The 26,560-nt window shown below is 40.6% G+C and overlaps 2 protein-coding genes across 2 annotated transcripts; both read left to right on the forward strand.

The window, feature by feature from the left end:
• Positions 1–2,950: 2,950 nt before the first annotated feature.
• On the forward strand, positions 2,951–10,544 carry LOC143887113 (uncharacterized). The gene is made up of 3 exons (XM_077391221.1): positions 2,951–3,145; positions 6,998–10,245; positions 10,358–10,544. Exons 2-3 carry the CDS (start codon positions 7,168–7,170, stop codon positions 10,364–10,366), a joined length of 3,087 nt encoding a protein of 1,028 aa, XP_077247336.1. The 5' UTR covers positions 2,951–3,145; positions 6,998–7,167; the 3' UTR covers positions 10,367–10,544.
• An 8,101-nt stretch (positions 10,545–18,645) lies between these two features.
• On the forward strand, positions 18,646–26,239 carry LOC143887114 (uncharacterized). Its single transcript, XM_077391222.1, has 3 exons — positions 18,646–18,840; positions 22,693–25,940; positions 26,053–26,239. Exons 2-3 carry the CDS (start codon positions 22,863–22,865, stop codon positions 26,059–26,061), a joined length of 3,087 nt encoding a protein of 1,028 aa, XP_077247337.1. The 5' UTR covers positions 18,646–18,840; positions 22,693–22,862; the 3' UTR covers positions 26,062–26,239.
• Positions 26,240–26,560: the final 321 nt, after the last annotated feature.

The raw sequence follows: 26,560 nt of genomic DNA on the forward strand, positions 1-26,560 counted from the left end.
TTCATGACAAGCCAACACAACATGGAGAAGCAAATCTCCCAACTTGCCATGGCATTGCATGAGAGGGAAAAGGGGAAGATGCCAAGTCAACCCGTTCCTAATTCAAGGAACGTGAATATGAATGTGAATCAACAGGTACCGCCAAATCAGTTGAATGCCATTCAACCAATTTTGCCGCCGCAAGAGCCTTCCAACGAATGTAATGCCGTATATGCTTTAAGGAGTGGTAGAGATTACCACAAGGAGGAGGTCAGATCTGAACCTTCTATAGATATACAAGATACATCCAAAGAGGTAAGAAAAGACTCCCCTCCAACAGGCTCGATTACGGAACCCAACCAGGTAAGTGAAGAGCAGGCTGTTTCTCCACCTGAAAATGAGTATGTGCCTAAAGCTCCTTTTTCCAAGGAGACTTGCTAATAATAAGAAGGTGGATGCCATGGATAAAATTTTAAATGTGTTTAAACAAGTGCAAATAAACATTCCTTTATTAGATGCGATTTCTCAGGTTTCTACTTATGCCAAAGTGTTGAAAGATTTGTGCACACAAAAGCGCACAACTAATGTGCCCAAGAAAGCTTTCTTAGCCGCAAATAAAAGTTCCATCTTGTCTCAACAAATGGTGGCTAAGTATAAGGATCCAGGATGTCCTACTATTTCTTGCACTATTGGTAACACAAATATTGAACATGCTCTTTTGGATTTGGGTGCAAGTGTAAATCTCTTGCCTTTTTCTGTATTTAAACAACTAGGATTAGGATACCTCAAACCAACCACTATCACTCTTCAATTGGCGGATAGATCAATTAAAACACCCAAAGGGATGGTTGAGGATGTGTTAGTTAAAGTAGGTGATTTTTTATTTCCCGTAGATTTTGTTGTGCTAGATACCGAGCATGTTGCTAATATCAAGGATCAAATTCCTATCATCCTTGGTAGGCCGTTCCTTGCCACCAGCAATGCTCTAATTAATTATAGAAATGGATTAATGAAATTGTCTTTTGGAAACACATCGGTTGATTTTAATGTCTTTAGATTGGGTAAGCAACCAAATTTTCATGAAGAAATCAATATGTTGCATTCCTTTCCTGACGATATTGTTTCTAATTTTGAAATTGATTTTGATGCAGGATTTCTCTTTTATTAACTAAATCTAAGAGTCAATACCATCTCACCCTCATCTCAAAGCACGGCTAAAAGCTCCTTCACACCATCTCTAGGTTTTCATATGTCTAAAAGATGGATTCTTATAAAGATTCTAAAATTAGAAACTTTCTATTTTTTCAATCTCCATCCTTCATCAAGTAAATCTAAGATTGAAAACTAACTCATCATCATCCCAAAACTTGGCTAAGAGCTCCATGCCACCATCTCTAGGGTCTCCTATGTCAAAAAGATGGATGTTTTATAAACTTTCTATTTTTTTCAATCTCCATCCTTCATCAACTAAACCTAAGATTCAAAACCATCTCATCGTCATCCCAAAACTTGGCTAAAAGCTCATCCACACCATCTCTAGGGTCTCTTGTGTCTAAAAGATTGATGTTTTATAAAGTTTCAAAATTTTGAAACTTTCTATTTTTTCAATGTCCATAATTTATTAAGTAAATCTAAGATTCAATATCATCTCTACCTGTAGACACCCCATTTTGATCGGACCCAAGTTCGCTATTGTAGACACCCCATTTTGATTCGTTTTAATCAACAAAGAAGTTAGTGTGATGTTGTCGGAGTCTAGTGTTTTTCATTCCCGTGTTCGTCCCTTATGCTTTCTCAATCGTTCCGATCTATTCTGCAATGTTCCGCATTTTCTTTTCGCCAAGTGTTGAGAATGGTTATATTAGCCAGGCGAGAGAGAGTTTGTACCCACTAAGTGGGCCCACCATGAACATGTTGATGAGCGCATTTATTTTTCTCATTTAAAGCCGTACTACTAAGGTATTTTCTTTGTTTCTGGTATTTCAGGTTTATATTGAGGGAATTCCGAGGAAAATATGCTAAAAGGATGAAATTTTACGAAAAATTGCAATTGTGGAACAATCTAAGTAGAAAATTGTGTGTGGGTTCCAATTTGGATGGTCAAGATCAAAGAAGAAAATCCAAAATTTTCAAGATATCTTAGTAGGCCAAATATTTAAGAATTCTTTTTGGGTCCAAGTTGAAAACGTCACACCGTTATTTTTCTTTGAAAGTTTCAAGCATTTCAAAGGTTAGATAAAGAACAAAGAAGAGTGAAATTCCTAAATTCAATGGTTGAGATTGAAATCAACAAAGCAAGAGGGAGGAAATCGAAATTTATTTTTGGTAAAACCACCCCCATATTTGGTTAGTTCACTTCCCTTGTTGGATTCCCTTGGTCGTTTCTTTCTCTTTCCCCCTTACCCATTAAATGAACGGTTTGGATCAAATTATGGAATAAATTAGAAAGCATGGTCAATTATCATTGTGGCCCATTAATTGGAAGATCCGGATTATATTGAGGAAATGATTTGGCTACACATATCAATTGGACAAGTGGAATTTTTGGAGGAGTGCCTTGACCAATTCGTGCAAGCTTGAGAAAAATGGGACCCACTTGGATTTGCATTTACGTGCAAGCTTGTTCTCTACACAACAGCAGCCCATGTGTTCTCATATGGAAAATAGTAATTTCTAATTATTACAACCATACACATGCAATATAAGTGGGACCCACCAGGGAAGAAACTATATTGTTTCCAAAGTTGCCATTCATGTTCCCACACCTCATGTTCCCACACCAAAGTCAACAAAAGAAAAAAATTTAATCTTTTTTGGAGGCCCCTCTCTCTCTCTCTCCCTTCTTTCCTTGGTCATCAATGATGGCTAGTCATGGTCATCTATGGTGGTTGGTCATGGTCACCCATGGTGGCTACCAATACCACACATGTTTAAAATTTAGTCATTTATGATGGCTATTAAAAATGTCTTTTTATCTCAAATAGTGTTCCTATATGCAGCTATAAATATGGCTTGTATTCTCAAAAACAAGGAGGAGAAAAAAGGAGTGTGGCTCATCTAATAAAAAGCAAAGAAAAAGAGAAGAAGAAGAAAGCAAGGCGAATCGTACAACGGCGAGGTTTTTCGGACTCCGCGGCTTTCGGATTCGGCGAAGACTCCATCAGAGGTAAGTACACTGTTCTCGGATTTTTCAGGATCGTTTGATATTTTTTATGTATTTTGCATGATTTTTAAGCATTTAATTGAATTTAATTGAATATTAATTGCGTGTGCTTAAAGTCATGATCTGCGTAAGCTTTCCAAATCCGTTTCATCCCGAAAGTTAATACAATGTTTGATCTAAATAGAGTACCATAACTATCGGATCAGATCGGGCATTGGATCAACAGTTCTTTCGAGTTTGAGTGAAGAGTGGTATTTTATTTAAAATATGGGCTGAGAAATTATGAAATTCGAAAAAATAGTCATCTCAGGATGATCTATTTTTTGGAATTTTAAATTTTTCTTGTGTTCATCACATCGGAACAAGGTTGGAGGATGTTTTCCGAAATCATAATTTTCTCGAAAAGCGTGTTTTAAAAATAGAAAACTCTTCAAAAATATCTTTTTGACCAAGAAAAATAAAATATATATTAAACGGATTCCAAAATTAATGAAACTTCATGGAAAACTAATATGGTACTAATACATTCTACCATGAGTTTTTCATAAATTTTGGACTTTGTTTGGTTATTATTTTATGCTTTCTTTGAAAATTATCAGATTTTAGGAGAATTTTTACTAACATCAGATCATCATTAAAATTCATAACATTTTTACATAAGTCTTATATTTCACATTTCTTTCTGCTATAAAAGTTTCAAGTGATTTGGATCTTGTTTCATGTGTGGTGTAGTGTTAATTCATAATCTGGGCTGAAAATTGAAAAATCCGAAGTCAGTAGTAAATAATTTCTAAAATTCATGAAAATCTCACTGCATGCTATTTATATTCATATTTTATTTCTGTAGAAATTTCATAGAATTTAGATTTATATTTCTACTAGTTTCTGTGTTAATTGTGCAATCTGGTCATTTAATTGTTTAATCCAGATTAAATGTGAAATTAATGTAAAAATCTGCAAAACTCATACAGTAAGCTACATACATTCCCATATTGCTGCTGTAAAAATTTCAACTCATTTCGAATTTGTTTGCAACAATTTCACTTGTAAAACCACTCATATGCTTAAAATTGATAAAATCCATGGAAAATTCGAAATTAATTGAAAATCATATAAAAATTCCTAAAGAACTTTAAAAATCTGTCACATGTTCACTCCTTAATCCATTGAAACGGAAATTTTAGGATCTTTAGATTTTCCTGGAAAAATGGCCAGTGCATCCATAATCGTATCCCAATTGCAACTTGATCTTTGACAATTTGAATATTTAAGCTATAGCATGTTGTTGGCTCCGAGGTTACTGTCCACGAAAATCCTGAGATCTGCCAGGCAATAAGATGCTATAACCTAAGTATTAAATTGCACAAGGAAAGAGCGCACGATTCCCTCCCTTGGATGCCATTCTGGGCCGAAATTGGTGAACCCTAGAACCATTGGTATTCCTTAAGTGCCCAAAAACTGAAAATCCTTAAAATCTGAAATTCGTTAACCTCAAGAACTTAAATCGATTCAGCTTGTATCTTTCGGAACCATTGGATCATGGTTTCCGATCTAAGAAACATTAGAGCCCAATTTAGGAACCCTGGTGTCAGGTCGTGTCCTAGGTTTTAGGGAGTCCTAGAGTTAGGAGTCCAGCCTCATCACGGACGTTTGTTATGTATAGCAACCGTGCCATAGGTCTCGTTACACTAGTTGCCCAATCTTTCCTTAAGACGAGCCTAGTAAACTATGGTGTAGGTTAACTTACATTAGTCTAAGGAACAACTTGCATTTAGATAAGAATCATATAGCATCTCAGATGAAATCCTAAGATAATAAAATCCTCAACTTGAATTAAATAACTTCTCTCAAAACTGTTGAAACAGTCAGTTCTGTCTAGGTCGGTGTCCTAGTTGAGTTAGGCATAAGTAGCTTAGCTTAGGTGCACCGAACTACGTCGACTCTGATCCCAGTGAGGCTTGGGTACGTAGGCAGCTTGGATGTCTGACGGCATACCACCCGCGAGTCGGCACCACAACAAATTGTGGTGTTTTGGATATTAATTTTCTTATAAATGCTTAATCAAATCATTTAGGGCTTTCCATGAAATTAGAATTCTAGGAGAACTTTCACTTAGATTGAACCCAGACAAATTAATAAATCAAGATACACATTTAGGATTCCCATTGAAATTAGATTTTAGGATGCATGTCACATAGATAGCACATTAACAGAGAGTTGAATGAGCCATTAAAATGAATTTAAAAGAGTTAACTTTTGGAATTGAAGACCGATTATCGGGCAGGAATGGTGCATGTGGTGGATAAATCCCCATACCTTCCATTCTTGTAACCAGGTAGCGAGTCTAGATTTCTGGTTAATTATGGGTCCTAGATCCCACATCTAGGTGGCGACTCTGTCAGTCTCTTTTGTGTGGAATTCGGATTGCCTTAGTGATTCCAAGTTCACATAAAAGATGAATTAAAATTAATAATAAAAGGCACACGCCAATCGCGTGGGTACGAGAGACCAAGAGATAGTGCGTGGCGGCTCTCGCGCCACCACCCCTCTCGCGGGATCGGGGCCCACAGACTGGCGACTCTGCTGGGGACCACCTAACTTCATTACAATTCCAAAGGATAACTCATTTGAATCTATTTTAACTGGCTCATGAAAACTCTATCTCTTTTATGCTTGTTAGATTAGTTTGTATGCTTTATTTTCTCATCACATTTACTCAAACTTAATCTAACAAAACCTGAAGGCATCATAGATTGCGCGAACTTATTGCACACACTTACATCACTTGCATCTAAACCCTGCATCTCACATGCACACACGTCCTATTTTAGGAACCCGGAGTGTTATCTAGCATGGTTGACTGGGATTTCATCACCTGGTGCCTCTGTGCTAGAGAAGCATTCCACCCTTAGCCTAGTACCTTTATGGTACGTAAACGGATCTCTTGTTCACGTACTGATACACCGGACACTGGTACAGTATATCGAACATAGATTCGCGCTAAGGGAACTCTTGGCCTTACCCCTAGATTAACCCACACATGCATGTAGTATACGAACACATGTGCATCACGTGTGTGAGCCTAGTTTAGGATATCTTACCCAATTGTGTGTGTGAGCCTAGTTTAGGATATCCTACCCATTTGTGTCTAGATTAGGCCGTAGTCCATCTTTCAATGGCTACGATCGGTCCTAGGTACACAAACAAAGTCATGAGTCGAGATCCTCTCTCCACTCCGCTAGATTAGGGTTAGGATTGATGCCTTCAGGTAACACTGATAAAATGTGCGAAGATTAAAAAAACTTTTCCTTTGGGGTTAGGATGTAAATCCCATTCATTTCCAAAGATCTCATAGGATTAGTCATTCATGATCCATCCGTTGAAAGCAATCTTATGCTATCTCATCTCATCTTGATCTAATCATATTGATCTACAGTTGTTGATATCCATCATTCAGATTTTAGATCTGGCCCTGGACTCTACTTTTGTCATTCTTATGGCCATGGTCTATTATCTGAGCCATTGATTTTTCATTGATCAATGTTTACCTATCATATATCTTTTACCTTTGGATCATATCGAAATCATTGATGGAAAAGTTTGATCTCACCTGTATTCTTTGAGTGCATGATCGTTGCTGAGATCGAAACTTATTTTGATTAAGGATGTTTATCGTTCCTGACTCTTTCATTCCCAAAAGAAGAACGGTTATACCCAAAGAACACCTTAAGGAATAGATTGAGGATTCTTTCCAAATTAACATACCCGTTGATGTATTTCAAGATTACTCTTTTCTCTATTTGTTCAGAATCTTTATCTCATGATTATTGATCTAGTATGTTAACTTCCAATCAGGATTCTGAAAGATAGCAACCATCGCTTCAAAAAAGGGCACCCAAGCTAAACCTACCTGGTCTAGACCTACCTCAGTGTCTAGACTTGTTCGTCATTTTGATCCCACTGTGTCACCAACAGCACCTTTACCATCTTCACCAGAGTTGTCAGGTTCTTTTGAAGTCAACCAAATGGCTAATGATCCAGTGGACCCCATGATAACTATACAGGAAATGTTGAGAAATATGTGTCGAGATATAGCAGGGTTGAAAGATGAGGTGACTCATCTAAAAGACCAGAGTACTCAAAAGGTCTCTACTTCTAAAGATCCCACCATTCAGCCTCCTCCGGCCACATCTCCTAACCTCACCAGACCAGTCATCTCTCCCGTAGAGATCGATCTAGAAGATGAGCAATATGCTGGGGAATACTTTGTCCCTCCGGTTAACAAGGAGAATGAGTTGTTCGATAAGTATGAGAAGATGGCTCGTGACATTGAGAGCATGAAGGTTCAAGCGTCCAAGGGATTCGATATTTCTGAATTTCTGGTGTCCCCTAATGCCATATTCCCGCCTAAGTTCAAGGCACCAGACTATGACAAATATGATGGAACTGGGTGTCCGAGAAACCACGTCAGATGGTTCATCACTCTTTCCCAGCAGCATGGCTTAAGTCGAGAGCAGATGGCTCATTTGTTTCCTATGTCTCTTATAGGGGTAGCCAAAAGATGGTTTTTGAGGTTGAAACCAGAAGAGATTAGGACATTAGAAGAAATCTCTAACCGATTCGTAGAACAATTCTCCATGGAGGAAGGGATCGAGGTCACTAAAAGAGATCTGAAGCTGTTGAAGCAGAATCCTCAGGAGACATTCACATCTTTCATTAGGCGCTGGAGGCGCAAGTCTGCCCAACTGAGCCATAGAATGTCAGAGGAAGACCAGATAAAGTTGGTCCTCAAGAGCTTGTCCCCGCAGTACTTTCACTTCATGGCGCCGCAGCACTATCAGAATTTCGATCATTTGATTAAGACCGGCACCCAGATCGAGGATGCTATTGCTAAGGGCCTCCGAGCCAAAACGCTATCTGATGTCCGAGAGGGGAAGAGGCCTATGATCCAACCGAAGGAAGTACAAGCAGTCAGTTATACCAGACCAGTGGCCAAGCCTGTTGATGAAGTTGTTAGACCAATGGTGACGAAGCAGTTCAGGCAGTTTGACCCATTACCATTTCCACTGCCCATGATACTTAAGAAGTTGATCAGAGACAAGAAGATCAGACTTCCGGATGTCAAACCTGTACCTAATCCGCTGCCCGGAAACTGGAGAAGGGATCAATACTGTGAATATCACAGGGGCCCGGGACACATGACTGAGAACTGTTTGGCCTTGAAGCACGCGATTCAGAACATGATCGATAAAGATGAGCTTGCAGTTGAAAGGCCGAATATCACTCAGAATCCTCTCCCCAACCACCGTGCTGTTGCTCCTCCCACTACAAACGCTATCTTTGTAGATGAGCCCATCCTTGATCCCTCTGCTCTCATTTGCGCTATTACATCTGATAAAACATATGTTTTGAAGTTTGACGATGAAGAGCTCAGAGAATTCAGAGAAAAAGAACCTTATGTGCTGTCGTTTGACGATGCTGAACTCGCTGAGTCATCTTCAGCCCAGTCATATGCGCTTCAGAATGTTGGTCTGGAAGAAGCAAAGGAAGCCACCTATGTTCTAAGGATGGAGGACTTTGAAGAGGATGTAAGTAATGCACCTTATGTTTTCAGAACGGACGAAGACGAACTGCTGTTGCTGGATGATCAGTGTAACGAGATGCGTCACATGACCCGAGGTGGGCGAGTGTTCAAACCACCAGAATTGAGTGTAGAAAACCCGGCAGGGGTTGCAAGAAACTCAGAAAATCAGAGGCAGAATAAAGTGAGCGCAGACGAAGAAGATGAGAGCCTGTTAAAGCAGCTGAAAAAGACTCAGGCTAATATCTCGGTATGGGGTTTACTAATGGCCTCATCGAAGCACAGAAAGCTAGTCCTTCAAGAGCTTAATGCAGCACAAGTTTCTGTTAATACCTCACCTGACGAGCTTGTCAGTCTCGTAGCCATGGCCAGAGCTGCGAAAACATTGTCATTCGCTGATGACGATTTACCTCCTGAGGGCCGAGACCATACTAAGCCTCTTAAAATCACAGTCTTCTGTAACAAGAAGAAGGTGCCAGAGGTGTTGGTTGACAACGGCTCTGCACTGAATGTTTGCCCATTAAGCACCGCAGCAACCCTAGGGTTCAGTCCTGAGAATTTTATTCCATCCGAGCAGGGTATTCTAGCATATGATGGCACTCGCCGAGATGTAATCGGGACTTTGGTCACTGAGATACAGATTGGCGGAGAAGACTTTGAGGTAGAATTTCAAGTCTTAGATATTAAAGCTTCATTCTTACTGTTGCTTGGCCGTCCTTGGATGCACAAGGTCGGGGTTGTTCCGTCTACTCTCCACCAAAAACTGAAGTTCATTCGCAAGAACAGAGTGATAACGGTAAAGGGGGATCCTGATCTCGAGATAGGACAGATCACTCCGGACATAACTGGGGAAAGATCCGAAGATATCAATTTGACGGGGTTTTCACTAGAGGTGACTACGATCACTTTCAAAGAGGCTTTGAATGAGGAAATTTGTTTCCTGACCAGTACGAATTCGAATGTCATCAGAATGATTCGCCGACAGGGCTATATGCCAGGCGCCGGGTTAGGCAAATATCATCAGGGTTTGACCGAGTTTCCTGTGTTCAAAACATTCAATGGTTTGTTCGGACTGGGTTACAAGCCTACAAAGAAGGAAATTGTAGAGATGAAACAGTTGATGCTGAAATGGGCAGAAAACCGTCGTCGGGGCTTGGGGCTACCAATGGCACCCATTGATTTGAAAATGAACGGCCGATTCCGAAAAGAAGGCGCAGCCTTTCCTTTCTGTGGCTTTGCAGAATTTTGGTTGGATGAGAGCACAGGGCAGATGCTTCCGGGGTTTGAGATTTTCTTCGATCTTGAGCTAGAAGATGAGCCAGTGGGTATGCAGATTGTAGAGACAGAGTCTGAGGCTGATTGGACAGAGCACATAGAGCCGAGTCTTCTGAATTCACTTTTTCAAGAAGGGTCACAGACTGTGGCCGTGATTGGCAGGAGCCCGCTGATACTGGACCCAACTCGTCTTATCACCCCGGCTGAGGAACCTCTGACTAACTGGACTTCTCAAGTCCTACCCCAGGTTATTTTCCAGTACAAACGAATCCCTTCAGAAAAGTCAGTCGTCCATAAATACGTGTCAGTCTCCGGGTTTGATTCAGAGTCTATATCTTCTAATGAGTCTTTTGATGCAGGTACCATAGATGACCATTCACCTGAGATCGGCGACGTTTCTTCCTTTTCAAGCGAGATTGAGTTGGAGTCTGTTCATAATAAAGCATCTGTTGCTGTTTCCTTTTATAGTCCTGAGTCAGTTGACGCAGGTGTCAACATTTCCATCGAGTCTGTAAAAATGAGTCCAAAGTTCATTGTACCCCCCGATGAGGGTAATTCGTCTGTTGATGTATATGATTCAAATTCCAATGAAATGAAGGATTCTTCTTTTGAGTACATTCCTGTCTCTATTTCATCTGCTGAATCTGCTCTAAAATCTGATAATCTTAAAAATAACAATCAAGACTCCCCCTCTGATGAGGATGCCGACGAAACTCCCCCTGAAATCAGACATATGATCCAACAGGAGGAGAGTCGCCGAGCAAAACCACTTGATGAGGAAGTTGAAACTGTGAACATTGGTGATGAAACCTCAATTCAGGAAATAAAGATCGGCAAAACTTTATCTCCTGAAGAACGTGAGGAATTGATCACCCTGCTTAAAGAGTTCAAAGAAGTTTTTGCTTGGTCTTACGATGATATGCCAGGATTAAGTGAGGAAATCGTCCAGCACAGATTACCCTTAATCCTTGGTGCTAAGCCAAAGAAGCAAAAACTCCGAAAGCTCAAAACAGAATGGGAGTTGAAAGTCTATGAAGAAGTGAAGAAATTGTTAGAAGTAAAATTCATCCAGGTGGTGGAATATCCTGAATGGCTCGCTAACATAGTACCGGTGCCCAAAAAGGACGGGAAAGTCAGAATGTGTGTTGATTTTAGAGATTTAAACAAAGCAAGTCCTAAAGATGACTTTCCTCTTCCAAGCATTGATCTCCTGGTGGATAACACTGCTGGACATGCTCTTTTATCCTTTATGGACGGATTCTCAGGGTACAATCAGATTAAAATGGCACCTGAAGACATGTTGAAGACAGCGTTCATCACTCAGTGGGGTACATATTGCTATAGAGTGATGCCGTTTGGCTTGAAAAATGCTGGTGCTACATATCAAAGAGCTGCCACGACTCTTCTTCATGATATGATTCACAAAGAGGTTGAAGTTTACGTTGATGACATGATCGTAAAGGGGAAGACTCGGCCTGAGCACACTGTTGCCCTGAGAAAGTTTTTTGAGCGGATCAGGAAGTATCAGCTTCGTCTGAACCCGAGTAAATGTGTATTTGGCGTTACGTCAGGAAAACTCTTGGGGTTTATGGTCAGCGAAAGAGGGATCGAAGTGGACCCGCAAAAGATCAAGGCGATTCAAGAAATGCAGCCGCCGACGACAGAAAGGCAGATCCGAGGTTTCCTTGGCAAAGTTCAGTATCTGAGACGGTTCATAGCACATCTGACGATGACGTGTGAACCCATTTTCAAGCTTCTGAAGAAGAATTCCTCGAACAAGTGGAATGAAGAGTGCCAGGAGGCTTTTGAAAAGGTTAAGCAATGCCTATCATTGCCCCCTGTTCTTTCGCCAGTTATTCCAGGCCAACCGTTGCTGTTGTACTTATCTATCACGGATACAGCGATGGGTTGCATGCTTGCTCAGCAGGATCTTGAGTCTAAGAAAGAAAGACCCATTTACTACATCAGCAAGAAGATGCTAGAGTATGAATTAAAATACACTGTTTTGGAGAAGACTTGTCTCGCATTAGTTTGGGCAACCCAGAGGCTTAGACATTATTTGCTTTCAAACAAGGTTCTTCTGCTTTCACGAATGGACCCTCTAAAGTACTTGTTTGAGAAACCTGCCCTTACAGGAAGGACTGCAAGGTGGTTATTGTTATTGTCTGAGTTCGACATCACTTATGTCGCTCAGAAATCAGTTAAGGGGCGGGTTATAGCTGAACAATTGGCCGATGCTCCAGTTGAGGAGAATGCTGTTCTAAAAGCCGAATTCCCTGATGAAGAAATTATGGATATCGAAGAAGAAGAGGTTCTCAGCACCAAGTGGTTAATGTACTTTGATGGAGCCGTAAACAGTCGTGGGCAAGGAGTAGGTGCAGTCTTGGTCTCCCCGAAGAAAGAATACATTCCTATCTCCATCAAGTTGCAGTTCGAGTGCACCAACAACATGGCAGAGTACGAAGCCTGTATTGCCGGACTTGAAGCAGCCTTAGCTTTGCAGATTCAAGATATTGATGTGTTCGGGGATTCCATCCTGATCATTTACCAGATTAATGGGCAATGGAAAACTCGAGAAGATAGATTGATCCCTTATAATATGTATTTGGAATCTCTAGTCCAGAAATTCAAGAGCGTCACATTTACTCACTTATCAAGGACCAGAAATCATTTTGCTGATGCTTTGGCCACTTTGGCCTCGATGTTAGATATCTCCGCTACAATGGAAGTTCAACCGTTAGCCATCAGACTGCAATGGGCACCTGCGCACGTAAATGCTATAGAGATTTCAGCTAGATGTCCAGATGGGAAGCCTTGGTACACAGATATCAGAAACCTCATTTCAGGCAAGGGTCATCCTCCGGAAGCTTCAAGCAAGGAAAGGAAAACTCTCCAGAAGTTATCTGCGAATTTCATCATTTGCGGTGAAGAGCTGTATAGAAGGTCATTTGATGGCATACAACTCCTTTGTGTTGATGAAGATAAAGCTGCGGAGCTTATTGAGCAGACTCATGAGGGTGTTTGTGGACCTCATATGAACGGGAAGATGCTATCTAGAAAGATCCTTAGACTTGGATTCTATTGGCCTACAATGGAAACAGACTGCTTCGCATTTGTAAAAAAATGCCATAAGTGTCAAGTCTATGCGAATCTTATTCATGTTCCTCCTTCGGAGTTGCACTCCCTGACTTCGCCGTGGCCGTTTTCGGTATGGGGAATAAACATCATTGGGAAGATTTATCCGAGATCCTCGAGCGGACATGAGTACATTCTGGTGGCTATTGATTATTTCACAAAGTGGATAGAGGCTGCATCTTATGCTTCCATCACTTCGAACACAGTTGCGAAGTTCATCCGTACCAATATAATTTGCAGATACGGAGTACCTCACGAGTTGATTTCAGATAATGGATCACATTTCAAGAAAGAGGTGTTACACCTGTGTGAAGAGTTCAAGATAAGGCATCACAAGTCGTCTCCTTACAGGCCGCAGACGAATGGGGCCGTTGAAGCAGCAAATAAGAACATCAAAGTCATTATCAGTAAGATGACTGAGACATATAAGGACTGGTCGAACAAACTTCCTTATGCCTTATGGGCTTATAGAACATCGATCAGGTCTTCAACAGGCGTGACTCCGTATTCTTTGGTGTACGGAATGGAGGCTGTTCTCCCTGTTGAGTTAAGAATCCCCTCTTTGAGAGTGATGGTGGAGGCCGATCTGCCAGAGTCAGAATGGGCAAAGGCCAGACACAATGAGCTACAGATGATAGATGAGAAGAGGCTGAGAGCCTTGTATCATATCCAGGGATATCAGAGACGGATTGAGAGAGCTTTCAATAAGAAGGTTCGTGTCCGAGATTTGAAGCCTGGAGATCTTGTATTGAAGTCCTACAGGGCACCGGTATTTGACCCAAGAGGAAAATTCAGGCCAAACTGGTCTGGTCCTTACATTGTTGATGAAGTCCTGCCTGGAAAAGCCGTAAGACTCCTCAATGAAAATGGAGAAAAATTAAATGAACCTACAAACCTGGATCAATTAAAGAAATATTATGCTTAAATACACTAGGAGGCCATCCTTGGACGATTTAAGCTTCAAGCCATACCCAAATATTTTAAACTATTTGCAAACCCTTTGGGCCTAGAAAAGAATGAATGATGAAACCCCCTTTTGCTAAAAGAACCTTTGAGCCGAAAGAAAGTCAAAATTTATTTGTTAAACTTAAACCAGGGGCATCTTTTATGACTTTTCGTCATAAAAGATTTTACGTCCGAACTACACGTGACCTGATTCCCAATTTCTTTGGGGATACGTAGGCAGTCCGAAGGATCCGGATTCGGTCAAAATACATGCAAACATACCAAAATTCTAACCGGTTTGAACCTAAGCCTACCCGAAAGTCCTTCTAGTGTACTCAGGCCCAGGTTTGTAGAGAAACAGAAATAAAGAAAAATGATGGAGTCTTAGACCCGCTAGACTGAAAACCCACAAGGGCGGTCTAGGCAAAAGTTAGGATCATTCACCCGCTAAGCTGAAAACCCGAAAGGGCGGCTTAGGCAAAAATCAGGGTACTGAGCCTGCTGGATGGAAAATCTGCAAGGGCAGACAGTCCAGGCAAAAATTAAGGCATGCGGTCCGCCGAATCGAAAACCTGAAAAGGCGATTTGGTCATGGCAGTGACTTCATGAGGAGATGGCAGAGCTTTAAAAGCCAGCTTAACTTTCAGCTTCTTTGGCACCTTCTCAAAGTCTAAGTAGGCGCCATCAAGACTTCTTCTGATACTCTTTGAGTTAGAGAGGTTGAAACCGAGCAATCTAAAGGGATAATAGCCATGACGAAAATACCAAAAAGGGGGTTGAAGTACCTTTAAACGCGGTATTCAAAAGATTCCAAGAGTGGTTGACTTTTACCATTTAAAAAAAAAAAAAAAAAAAAATCTTATCAGACTAAGAAGCAGATTTCAGTCTCTCTTAATGTTCGAGTCGTGTGTTCGTCAGTTGTCTCGTTCGTGGTTTGTCAAAGTGTTTCCTTGATTGAGTCGAGGTCAGTTGTCAGAATCCTGTTTAGTTAAAATCCCTCCCCAAGCCGGGGTGGCAAGAAAAATAAAGGGTAAAGCAGAACTCTCAGGAGAAGCAGAGAATTTGTGGCTTTTGTGAACAAGTACAAAGTAGAGCAGAGTTCGGAAGATTGATAGGCTTTTAGCCCAGTTCCAACGTTAGCAGATGGCAGTGATGAAGCAGGATTTTGAGCAGAACCATGTTCTTGTATTTTTAAGAGCCTTATAAGCCCAAGTGTTCATCAGAAAAGTTTGTAACCCCAAGTGTACATTAATGAAAGCCTTTGGCCCATTTTTCTTGTGTTGCTCTCCAAATGAATTTTGTTATGGAAGTAATCATACTAGGGGCATCTTTTATGACTCACGTCATAAAAGATGTCAAATACACATTGATATTTGAAATGGACATTCTCCTCAAATAGAGACTAGAGAGTTTGAACATGCTCTTTTGGTTCAAGCTCTCCTGTCGAGTATTTGGTTCGTGTTGCTTTGGTAAAGCTTCAATCTCTAAAAAAAAATAATAATAATAATAATAATAAGAAGAATGACTCTTTGGCATTTGGAACTTTTAAGTGTCCGCAGTGTGTCCCTACCTAACAAGTTGGGAGTCAGGCATACCTGCGAGGGGGTTTGTATGGATCCGTGTTGCATGACGGGCATACAAATCTGGATTTATATGGAACCGTGTTACACCACGGGCATATAAATCTGGGATCTTATGAGATAATTTAGCAATTCCTTTGTTGATGTGAGACTCTTTGAGTAGTTGAGACCCTTCGAGTGTTACAGACTCTTCGGGTAGTTGAGACTCTTTGAGTATAAATGTTTTGTGTTGATTTGAGACTCTTTGAGTAGTTGACACCCTTCGAGTGTTACAGACTCTTCGGGTAGTTGAGACTCTTTGAGTATAAATGTTTTGAGACTCCTTGAGTAGTTGAGACCCTTCGAGTGTTGCAGACTCTTCGGGTAGTAGAGGCTCTTTGAGTATAAATGTGTTTTGTGTTGATTTGAGACTCTTTGAGTAATTGAGACCCTTCGAGTGTTGCAGACTCTTCGGGTAGTTGAGGCTCTTTGAGTATAAATGTTTTTTGTGTTGATTTGAGACTCTTTGAGTAGTTGAGACCCTTTGAGTGTTACAGACTCTTCGGGTAGTTGAGACTCTTTGAGCATAAATGTTTTTTTGTGTTGATTTGAGACTCTTTGAGTAGTTGAGACCCTTTGAGTGTTACAGACTCTTCGGGTAGTTGAGACTCTTTGAGTATAAATGTTTCGCCATGATTTGAGACTCTTTGAGTAGTTGAGACCCTTCGAGTGTTACAGACTCTTCGGGTAGTTGAGACTTTTTGAGTATAAATGATCTTTGTTGATTTGAGACTCTTTGAGTAGTTGAGATCCTTTGAGTGTTAGTTGAGACTCTTTGAGTATAAATGTTTTTGTGATGTATTTGAGACTCTTTGAGTAGTTGAGATCCTTTGAGTGTTATAGACTCTTCGGGTAGTTGAGACTTTTTGAGTATAAATGATCTTTGTTGATTTGAGACTCTTTGAGTAGTTGAGATCCTTTGAGTGTTACAGACTCTTCGGGTAGTTGAGACCTTTTTTTAGTATAAATGTTTTGCGTTAATTTGAGACTCTTTGAGTAGTTAAGGCCCTTTGAGTGTTACAGACTCTTCGGGTAGTTGAGACTTTTTGAGTATAAATGTTTTGCGTTAATTTGAGACTCTTTGAGTAGTTAAGGCCCTTTGAGTGTTACAGACTCTTCGGGTAGTTGAGGCTCTTTGAGTATAAAGATTTCTATGTGTTTGAAGCTCTCTGAGTGTTTGATTTGAGACTCTATGAGTGTTACATACTCTTTGAGTAATTTGATTTGATATTGTTTGAAGGGTTGATTTACGTCTGCATCGATAGTGGTCTGCTTTCTTTGAGGTAATTTCATTGGGTTCGTTTTCTTAAAAGCTTTATTTTAACAGAGTATGTTTGTGTTTGCTTTAAAAGAGTCTTTGCGTATTGATTTAAATAGTTGAGTTGTGAGTATTAGAGAGAAGCCATCTCATTGAGATGTCGTGATTGCCGAGTTACGGGTCGGTGAGAGGTTATCTCCCATTTGCTTGTTGTTTATGAGTCTCTTAATGTTACTTTGTTGTGTGCCCTTGTGAATACCACCCTTAGAACCCGAGAACCCAAAAATTTGCTTTGCTTTTGGGTCAGTCAAAATGTGTCGTCTGTTCAGCTTTGCCATTCGCGTGTTACACACGCTCTGCCAAAGAGGGGCATCTGTAGACACCCCATTTTGATCGGACCCAAGTTCGCTATTGTAGACACCCCATTTTGATTCGTTTTAATCAACAAAGAAGTTAGTGTGATGTTGTCGGAGTCTAGTGTTTTTCATTCCCGTGTTCGTCCCTTATGCTTTCTCAATCGTTCCGATCTATTCTGCAATGTTCCGCATTTTCTTTTCGCCAAGTGTTGAGAATGGTTATATTAGCCAGGCGAGAGAGAGTTTGTACCCACTAAGTGGGCCCACCATGAACATGTTGATGAGCGCATTTATTTTTCTCATTTAAAGCCGTACTACTAAGGTATTTTCTTTGTTTCTGGTATTTCAGGTTTATATTGAGGGAATTCCGAGGAAAATATGCTAAAAGGATGAAATTTTACGAAAAATTGCAATTGTGGAACAATCTAAGTAGAAAATTGTGTGTGGGTTCCAATTTGGATGGTCAAGATCAAAGAAGAAAATCCAAAATTTTCAAGATATCTTAGTAGGCCAAATATTTAAGAATTCTTTTTGGGTCCAAGTTGAAAACGTCACACCGTTATTTTTCTTTGAAAGTTTCAAGCATTTCAAAGGTTAGATAAAGAACAAAGAAGAGTGAAATTCCTAAATTCAATGGTTGAGATTGAAATCAACAAAGCAAGAGGGAGGAAATCGAAATTTATTTTTGGTAAAACCACCCCCATATTTGGTTAGTTCACTTCCCTTGTTGGATTCCCTTGGTCGTTTCTTTCTCTTTCCCCCTTACCCATTAAATGAACGGTTTGGATCAAATTATGGAATAAATTAGAAAGCATGGTCAATTATCATTGTGGCCCATTAATTGGAAGATCCGGATTATATTGAGGAAATGATTTGGCTACACATATCAATTGGACAAGTGGAATTTTTGGAGGAGTGCCTTGACCAATTCGTGCAAGCTTGAGAAAAATGGGACCCACTTGGATTTGCATTTACGTGCAAGCTTGTTCTCTACACAACAGCAGCCCATGTGTTCTCATATGGAAAATAGTAATTTCTAATTATTACAACCATACACATGCAATATAAGTGGGACCCACCAGGGAAGAAACTATATTGTTTCCAAAGTTGCCATTCATGTTCCCACACCTCATGTTCCCACACCAAAGTCAACAAAAGAAAAAAATTTAATCTTTTTTGGAGGCCCCTCTCTCTCTCTCTCCCTTCTTTCCTTGGTCATCAATGATGGCTAGTCATGGTCATCTATGGTGGTTGGTCATGGTCACCCATGGTGGCTACCAATACCACACATGTTTAAAATTTAGTCATTTATGATGGCTATTAAAAATGTCTTTTTATCTCAAATAGTGTTCCTATATGCAGCTATAAATATGGCTTGTATTCTCAAAAACAAGGAGGAGAAAAAAGGAGTGTGGCTCATCTAATAAAAAGCAAAGAAAAAGAGAAGAAGAAGAAAGCAAGGCGAATCGTACAACGGCGAGGTTTTTCGGACTCCGCGGCTTTCGGATTCGGCGAAGACTCCATCAGAGGTAAGTACACTGTTCTCGGATTTTTCAGGATCGTTTGATATTTTTTATGTATTTTGCATGATTTTTAAGCATTTAATTGAATTTAATTGAATATTAATTGCGTGTGCTTAAAGTCATGATCTGCGTAAGCTTTCCAAATCCGTTTCATCCCGAAAGTTAATACAATGTTTGATCTAAATAGAGTACCATAACTATCGGATCAGATCGGGCATTGGATCAACAGTTCTTTCGAGTTTGAGTGAAGAGTGGTATTTTATTTAAAATATGGGCTGAGAAATTATGAAATTCGAAAAAATAGTCATCTCAGGATGATCTATTTTTTGGAATTTTAAATTTTTCTTGTGTTCATCACATCGGAACAAGGTTGGAGGATGTTTTCCGAAATCATAATTTTCTCGAAAAGCGTGTTTTAAAAATAGAAAACTCTTCAAAAATATCTTTTTGACCAAGAAAAATAAAATATATATTAAACGGATTCCAAAATTAATGAAACTTCATGGAAAACTAATATGGTACTAATACATTCTACCATGAGTTTTTCATAAATTTTGGACTTTGTTTGGTTATTATTTTATGCTTTCTTTGAAAATTATCAGATTTTAGGAGAATTTTTACTAACATCAGATCATCATTAAAATTCATAACATTTTTACATAAGTCTTATATTTCACATTTCTTTCTGCTATAAAAGTTTCAAGTGATTTGGATCTTGTTTCATGTGTGGTGTAGTGTTAATTCATAATCTGGGCTGAAAATTGAAAAATCCGAAGTCAGTAGTAAATAATTTCTAAAATTCATGAAAATCTCACTGCATGCTATTTATATTCATATTTTATTTCTGTAGAAATTTCATAGAATTTAGATTTATATTTCTACTAGTTTCTGTGTTAATTGTGCAATCTGGTCATTTAATTGTTTAATCCAGATTAAATGTGAAATTAATGTAAAAATCTGCAAAACTCATACAGTAAGCTACATACATTCCCATATTGCTGCTGTAAAAATTTCAACTCATTTCGAATTTGTTTGCAACAATTTCACTTGTAAAACCACTCATATGCTTAAAATTGATAAAATCCATGGAAAATTCGAAATTAATTGAAAATCATATAAAAATTCCTAAAGAACTTTAAAAATCTGTCACATGTTCACTCCTTAATCCATTGAAACGGAAATTTTAGGATCTTTAGATTTTCCTGGAAAAATGGCCAGTGCATCCATAATCGTATCCCAATTGCAACTTGATCTTTGACAATTTGAATATTTAAGCTATAGCATGTTGTTGGCTCCGAGGTTACTGTCCACGAAAATCCTGAGATCTGCCAGGCAATAAGATGCTATAACCTAAGTATTAAATTGCACAAGGAAAGAGCGCACGATTCCCTCCCTTGGATGCCATTCTGGGCCGAAATTGGTGAACCCTAGAACCATTGGTATTCCTTAAGTGCCCAAAAACTGAAAATCCTTAAAATCTGAAATTCGTTAACCTCAAGAACTTAAATCGATTCAGCTTGTATCTTTCGGAACCATTGGATCATGGTTTCCGATCTAAGAAACATTAGAGCCCAATTTAGGAACCCTGGTGTCAGGTCGTGTCCTAGGTTTTAGGGAGTCCTAGAGTTAGGAGTCCAGCCTCATCACGGACGTTTGTTATGTATAGCAACCGTGCCATAGGTCTCGTTACACTAGTTGCCCAATCTTTCCTTAAGACGAGCCTAGTAAACTATGGTGTAGGTTAACTTACATTAGTCTAAGGAACAACTTGCATTTAGATAAGAATCATATAGCATCTCAGATGAAATCCTAAGATAATAAAATCCTCAACTTGAATTAAATAACTTCTCTCAAAACTGTTGAAACAGTCAGTTCTGTCTAGGTCGGTGTCCTAGTTGAGTTAGGCATAAGTAGCTTAGCTTAGGTGCACCGAACTACGTCGACTCTGATCCCAGTGAGGCTTGGGTACGTAGGCAGCTTGGATGTCTGACGGCATACCACCCGCGAGTCGGCACCACAACAAATTGTGGTGTTTTGGATATTAATTTTCTTATAAATGCTTAATCAAATCATTTAGGGCTTTCCATGAAATTAGAATTCTAGGAGAACTTTCACTTAGATTGAACCCAGACAAATTAATAAATCAAGATACACATTTAGGATTCCCATTGAAATTAGATTTTAGGATGCATGTCACATAGATAGCACATTAACAGAGAGTTGAATGAGCCATTAAAATGAATTTAAAAGAGTTAACTTTTGGAATTGAAGACCGATTATCGGGCAGGAATGGTGCATGTGGTGGATAAATCCCCATACCTTCCATTCTTGTAACCAGGTAGCGAGTCTAGATTTCTGGTTAATTATGGGTCCTAGATCCCACATCTAGGTGGCGACTCTGTCAGTCTCTTTTGTGTGGAATTCGGATTGCCTTAGTGATTCCAAGTTCACATAAAAGATGAATTAAAATTAATAATAAAAGGCACACGCCAATCGCGTGGGTACGAGAGACCAAGAGATAGTGCGTGGCGGCTCTCGCGCCACCACCCCTCTCGCGGGATCGGGGCCCACAGACTGGCGACTCTGCTGGGGACCACCTAACTTCATTACAATTCCAAAGGATAACTCATTTGAATCTATTTTAACTGGCTCATGAAAACTCTATCTCTTTTATGCTTGTTAGATTAGTTTGTATGCTTTATTTTCTCATCACATTTACTCAAACTTAATCTAACAAAACCTGAAGGCATCATAGATTGCGCGAACTTATTGCACACACTTACATCACTTGCATCTAAACCCTGCATCTCACATGCACACACGTCCTATTTTAGGAACCCGGAGTGTTATCTAGCATGGTTGACTGGGATTTCATCACCTGGTGCCTCTGTGCTAGAGAAGCATTCCACCCTTAGCCTAGTACCTTTATGGTACGTAAACGGATCTCTTGTTCACGTACTGATACACCGGACACTGGTACAGTATATCGAACATAGATTCGCGCTAAGGGAACTCTTGGCCTTACCCCTAGATTAACCCACACATGCATGTAGTATACGAACACATGTGCATCACGTGTGTGAGCCTAGTTTAGGATATCTTACCCAATTGTGTGTGTGAGCCTAGTTTAGGATATCCTACCCATTTGTGTCTAGATTAGGCCGTAGTCCATCTTTCAATGGCTACGATCGGTCCTAGGTACACAAACAAAGTCATGAGTCGAGATCCTCTCTCCACTCCGCTAGATTAGGGTTAGGATTGATGCCTTCAGGTAACACTGATAAAATGTGCGAAGATTAAAAAAACTTTTCCTTTGGGGTTAGGATGTAAATCCCATTCATTTCCAAAGATCTCATAGGATTAGTCATTCATGATCCATCCGTTGAAAGCAATCTTATGCTATCTCATCTCATCTTGATCTAATCATATTGATCTACAGTTGTTGATATCCATCATTCAGATTTTAGATCTGGCCCTGGACTCTACTTTTGTCATTCTTATGGCCATGGTCTATTATCTGAGCCATTGATTTTTCATTGATCAATGTTTACCTATCATATATCTTTTACCTTTGGATCATATCGAAATCATTGATGGAAAAGTTTGATCTCACCTGTATTCTTTGAGTGCATGATCGTTGCTGAGATCGAAACTTATTTTGATTAAGGATGTTTATCGTTCCTGACTCTTTCATTCCCAAAAGAAGAACGGTTATACCCAAAGAACACCTTAAGGAATAGATTGAGGATTCTTTCCAAATTAACATACCCGTTGATGTATTTCAAGATTACTCTTTTCTCTATTTGTTCAGAATCTTTATCTCATGATTATTGATCTAGTATGTTAACTTCCAATCAGGATTCTGAAAGATAGCAACCATCGCTTCAAAAAAGGGCACCCAAGCTAAACCTACCTGGTCTAGACCTACCTCAGTGTCTAGACTTGTTCGTCATTTTGATCCCACTGTGTCACCAACAGCACCTTTACCATCTTCACCAGAGTTGTCAGGTTCTTTTGAAGTCAACCAAATGGCTAATGATCCAGTGGACCCCATGATAACTATACAGGAAATGTTGAGAAATATGTGTCGAGATATAGCAGGGTTGAAAGATGAGGTGACTCATCTAAAAGACCAGAGTACTCAAAAGGTCTCTACTTCTAAAGATCCCACCATTCAGCCTCCTCCGGCCACATCTCCTAACCTCACCAGACCAGTCATCTCTCCCGTAGAGATCGATCTAGAAGATGAGCAATATGCTGGGGAATACTTTGTCCCTCCGGTTAACAAGGAGAATGAGTTGTTCGATAAGTATGAGAAGATGGCTCGTGACATTGAGAGCATGAAGGTTCAAGCGTCCAAGGGATTCGATATTTCTGAATTTCTGGTGTCCCCTAATGCCATATTCCCGCCTAAGTTCAAGGCACCAGACTATGACAAATATGATGGAACTGGGTGTCCGAGAAACCACGTCAGATGGTTCATCACTCTTTCCCAGCAGCATGGCTTAAGTCGAGAGCAGATGGCTCATTTGTTTCCTATGTCTCTTATAGGGGTAGCCAAAAGATGGTTTTTGAGGTTGAAACCAGAAGAGATTAGGACATTAGAAGAAATCTCTAACCGATTCGTAGAACAATTCTCCATGGAGGAAGGGATCGAGGTCACTAAAAGAGATCTGAAGCTGTTGAAGCAGAATCCTCAGGAGACATTCACATCTTTCATTAGGCGCTGGAGGCGCAAGTCTGCCCAACTGAGCCATAGAATGTCAGAGGAAGACCAGATAAAGTTGGTCCTCAAGAGCTTGTCCCCGCAGTACTTTCACTTCATGGCGCCGCAGCACTATCAGAATTTCGATCATTTGATTAAGACCGGCACCCAGATCGAGGATGCTATTGCTAAGGGCCTCCGAGCCAAAACGCTATCTGATGTCCGAGAGGGGAAGAGGCCTATGATCCAACCGAAGGAAGTACAAGCAGTCAGTTATACCAGACCAGTGGCCAAGCCTGTTGATGAAGTTGTTAGACCAATGGTGACGAAGCAGTTCAGGCAGTTTGACCCATTACCATTTCCACTGCCCATGATACTTAAGAAGTTGATCAGAGACAAGAAGATCAGACTTCCGGATGTCAAACCTGTACCTAATCCGCTGCCCGGAAACTGGAGAAGGGATCAATACTGTGAATATCACAGGGGCCCGGGACACATGACTGAGAACTGTTTGGCCTTGAAGCACGCGATTCAGAACATGATCGATAAAGATGAGCTTGCAGTTGAAAGGCCGAATATCACTCAGAATCCTCTCCCCAACCACCGTGCTGTTGCTCCTCCCACTACAAACGCTATCTTTGTAGATGAGCCCATCCTTGATCCCTCTGCTCTCATTTGCGCTATTACATCTGATAAAACATATGTTTTGAAGTTTGACGATGAAGAGCTCAGAGAATTCAGAGAAAAAGAACCTTATGTGCTGTCGTTTGACGATGCTGAACTCGCTGAGTCATCTTCAGCCCAGTCATATGCGCTTCAGAATGTTGGTCTGGAAGAAGCAAAGGAAGCCACCTATGTTCTAAGGATGGAGGACTTTGAAGAGGATGTAAGTAATGCACCTTATGTTTTCAGAACGGACGAAGACGAACTGCTGTTGCTGGATGATCAGTGTAACGAGATGCGTCACATGACCCGAGGTGGGCGAGTGTTCAAACCACCAGAATTGAGTGTAGAAAACCCGGCAGGGGTTGCAAGAAACTCAGAAAATCAGAGGCAGAATAAAGTGAGCGCAGACGAAGAAGATGAGAGCCTGTTAAAGCAGCTGAAAAAGACTCAGGCTAATATCTCGGTATGGGGTTTACTAATGGCCTCATCGAAGCACAGAAAGCTAGTCCTTCAAGAGCTTAATGCAGCACAAGTTTCTGTTAATACCTCACCTGACGAGCTTGTCAGTCTCGTAGCCATGGCCAGAGCTGCGAAAACATTGTCATTCGCTGATGACGATTTACCTCCTGAGGGCCGAGACCATACTAAGCCTCTTAAAATCACAGTCTTCTGTAACAAGAAGAAGGTGCCAGAGGTGTTGGTTGACAACGGCTCTGCACTGAATGTTTGCCCATTAAGCACCGCAGCAACCCTAGGGTTCAGTCCTGAGAATTTTATTCCATCCGAGCAGGGTATTCTAGCATATGATGGCACTCGCCGAGATGTAATCGGGACTTTGGTCACTGAGATACAGATTGGCGGAGAAGACTTTGAGGTAGAATTTCAAGTCTTAGATATTAAAGCTTCATTCTTACTGTTGCTTGGCCGTCCTTGGATGCACAAGGTCGGGGTTGTTCCGTCTACTCTCCACCAAAAACTGAAGTTCATTCGCAAGAACAGAGTGATAACGGTAAAGGGGGATCCTGATCTCGAGATAGGACAGATCACTCCGGACATAACTGGGGAAAGATCCGAAGATATCAATTTGACGGGGTTTTCACTAGAGGTGACTACGATCACTTTCAAAGAGGCTTTGAATGAGGAAATTTGTTTCCTGACCAGTACGAATTCGAATGTCATCAGAATGATTCGCCGACAGGGCTATATGCCAGGCGCCGGGTTAGGCAAATATCATCAGGGTTTGACCGAGTTTCCTGTGTTCAAAACATTCAATGGTTTGTTCGGACTGGGTTACAAGCCTACAAAGAAGGAAATTGTAGAGATGAAACAGTTGATGCTGAAATGGGCAGAAAACCGTCGTCGGGGCTTGGGGCTACCAATGGCACCCATTGATTTGAAAATGAACGGCCGATTCCGAAAAGAAGGCGCAGCCTTTCCTTTCTGTGGCTTTGCAGAATTTTGGTTGGATGAGAGCACAGGGCAGATGCTTCCGGGGTTTGAGATTTTCTTCGATCTTGAGCTAGAAGATGAGCCAGTGGGTATGCAGATTGTAGAGACAGAGTCTGAGGCTGATTGGACAGAGCACATAGAGCCGAGTCTTCTGAATTCACTTTTTCAAGAAGGGTCACAGACTGTGGCCGTGATTGGCAGGAGCCCGCTGATACTGGACCCAACTCGTCTTATCACCCCGGCTGAGGAACCTCTGACTAACTGGACTTCTCAAGTCCTACCCCAGGTTATTTTCCAGTACAAACGAATCCCTTCAGAAAAGTCAGTCGTCCATAAATACGTGTCAGTCTCCGGGTTTGATTCAGAGTCTATATCTTCTAATGAGTCTTTTGATGCAGGTACCATAGATGACCATTCACCTGAGATCGGCGACGTTTCTTCCTTTTCAAGCGAGATTGAGTTGGAGTCTGTTCATAATAAAGCATCTGTTGCTGTTTCCTTTTATAGTCCTGAGTCAGTTGACGCAGGTGTCAACATTTCCATCGAGTCTGTAAAAATGAGTCCAAAGTTCATTGTACCCCCCGATGAGGGTAATTCGTCTGTTGATGTATATGATTCAAATTCCAATGAAATGAAGGATTCTTCTTTTGAGTACATTCCTGTCTCTATTTCATCTGCTGAATCTGCTCTAAAATCTGATAATCTTAAAAATAACAATCAAGACTCCCCCTCTGATGAGGATGCCGACGAAACTCCCCCTGAAATCAGACATATGATCCAACAGGAGGAGAGTCGCCGAGCAAAACCACTTGATGAGGAAGTTGAAACTGTGAACATTGGTGATGAAACCTCAATTCAGGAAATAAAGATCGGCAAAACTTTATCTCCTGAAGAACGTGAGGAATT

Source organism: Tasmannia lanceolata, unplaced genomic scaffold (assembly GCF_043159265.1).
Source record: "Tasmannia lanceolata isolate RefF3 unplaced genomic scaffold, GAP_Taslan_0.1 ptg000012l, whole genome shotgun sequence".
Taxonomy (NCBI): Eukaryota; Viridiplantae; Streptophyta; class Magnoliopsida; order Canellales; family Winteraceae; genus Tasmannia; species Tasmannia lanceolata.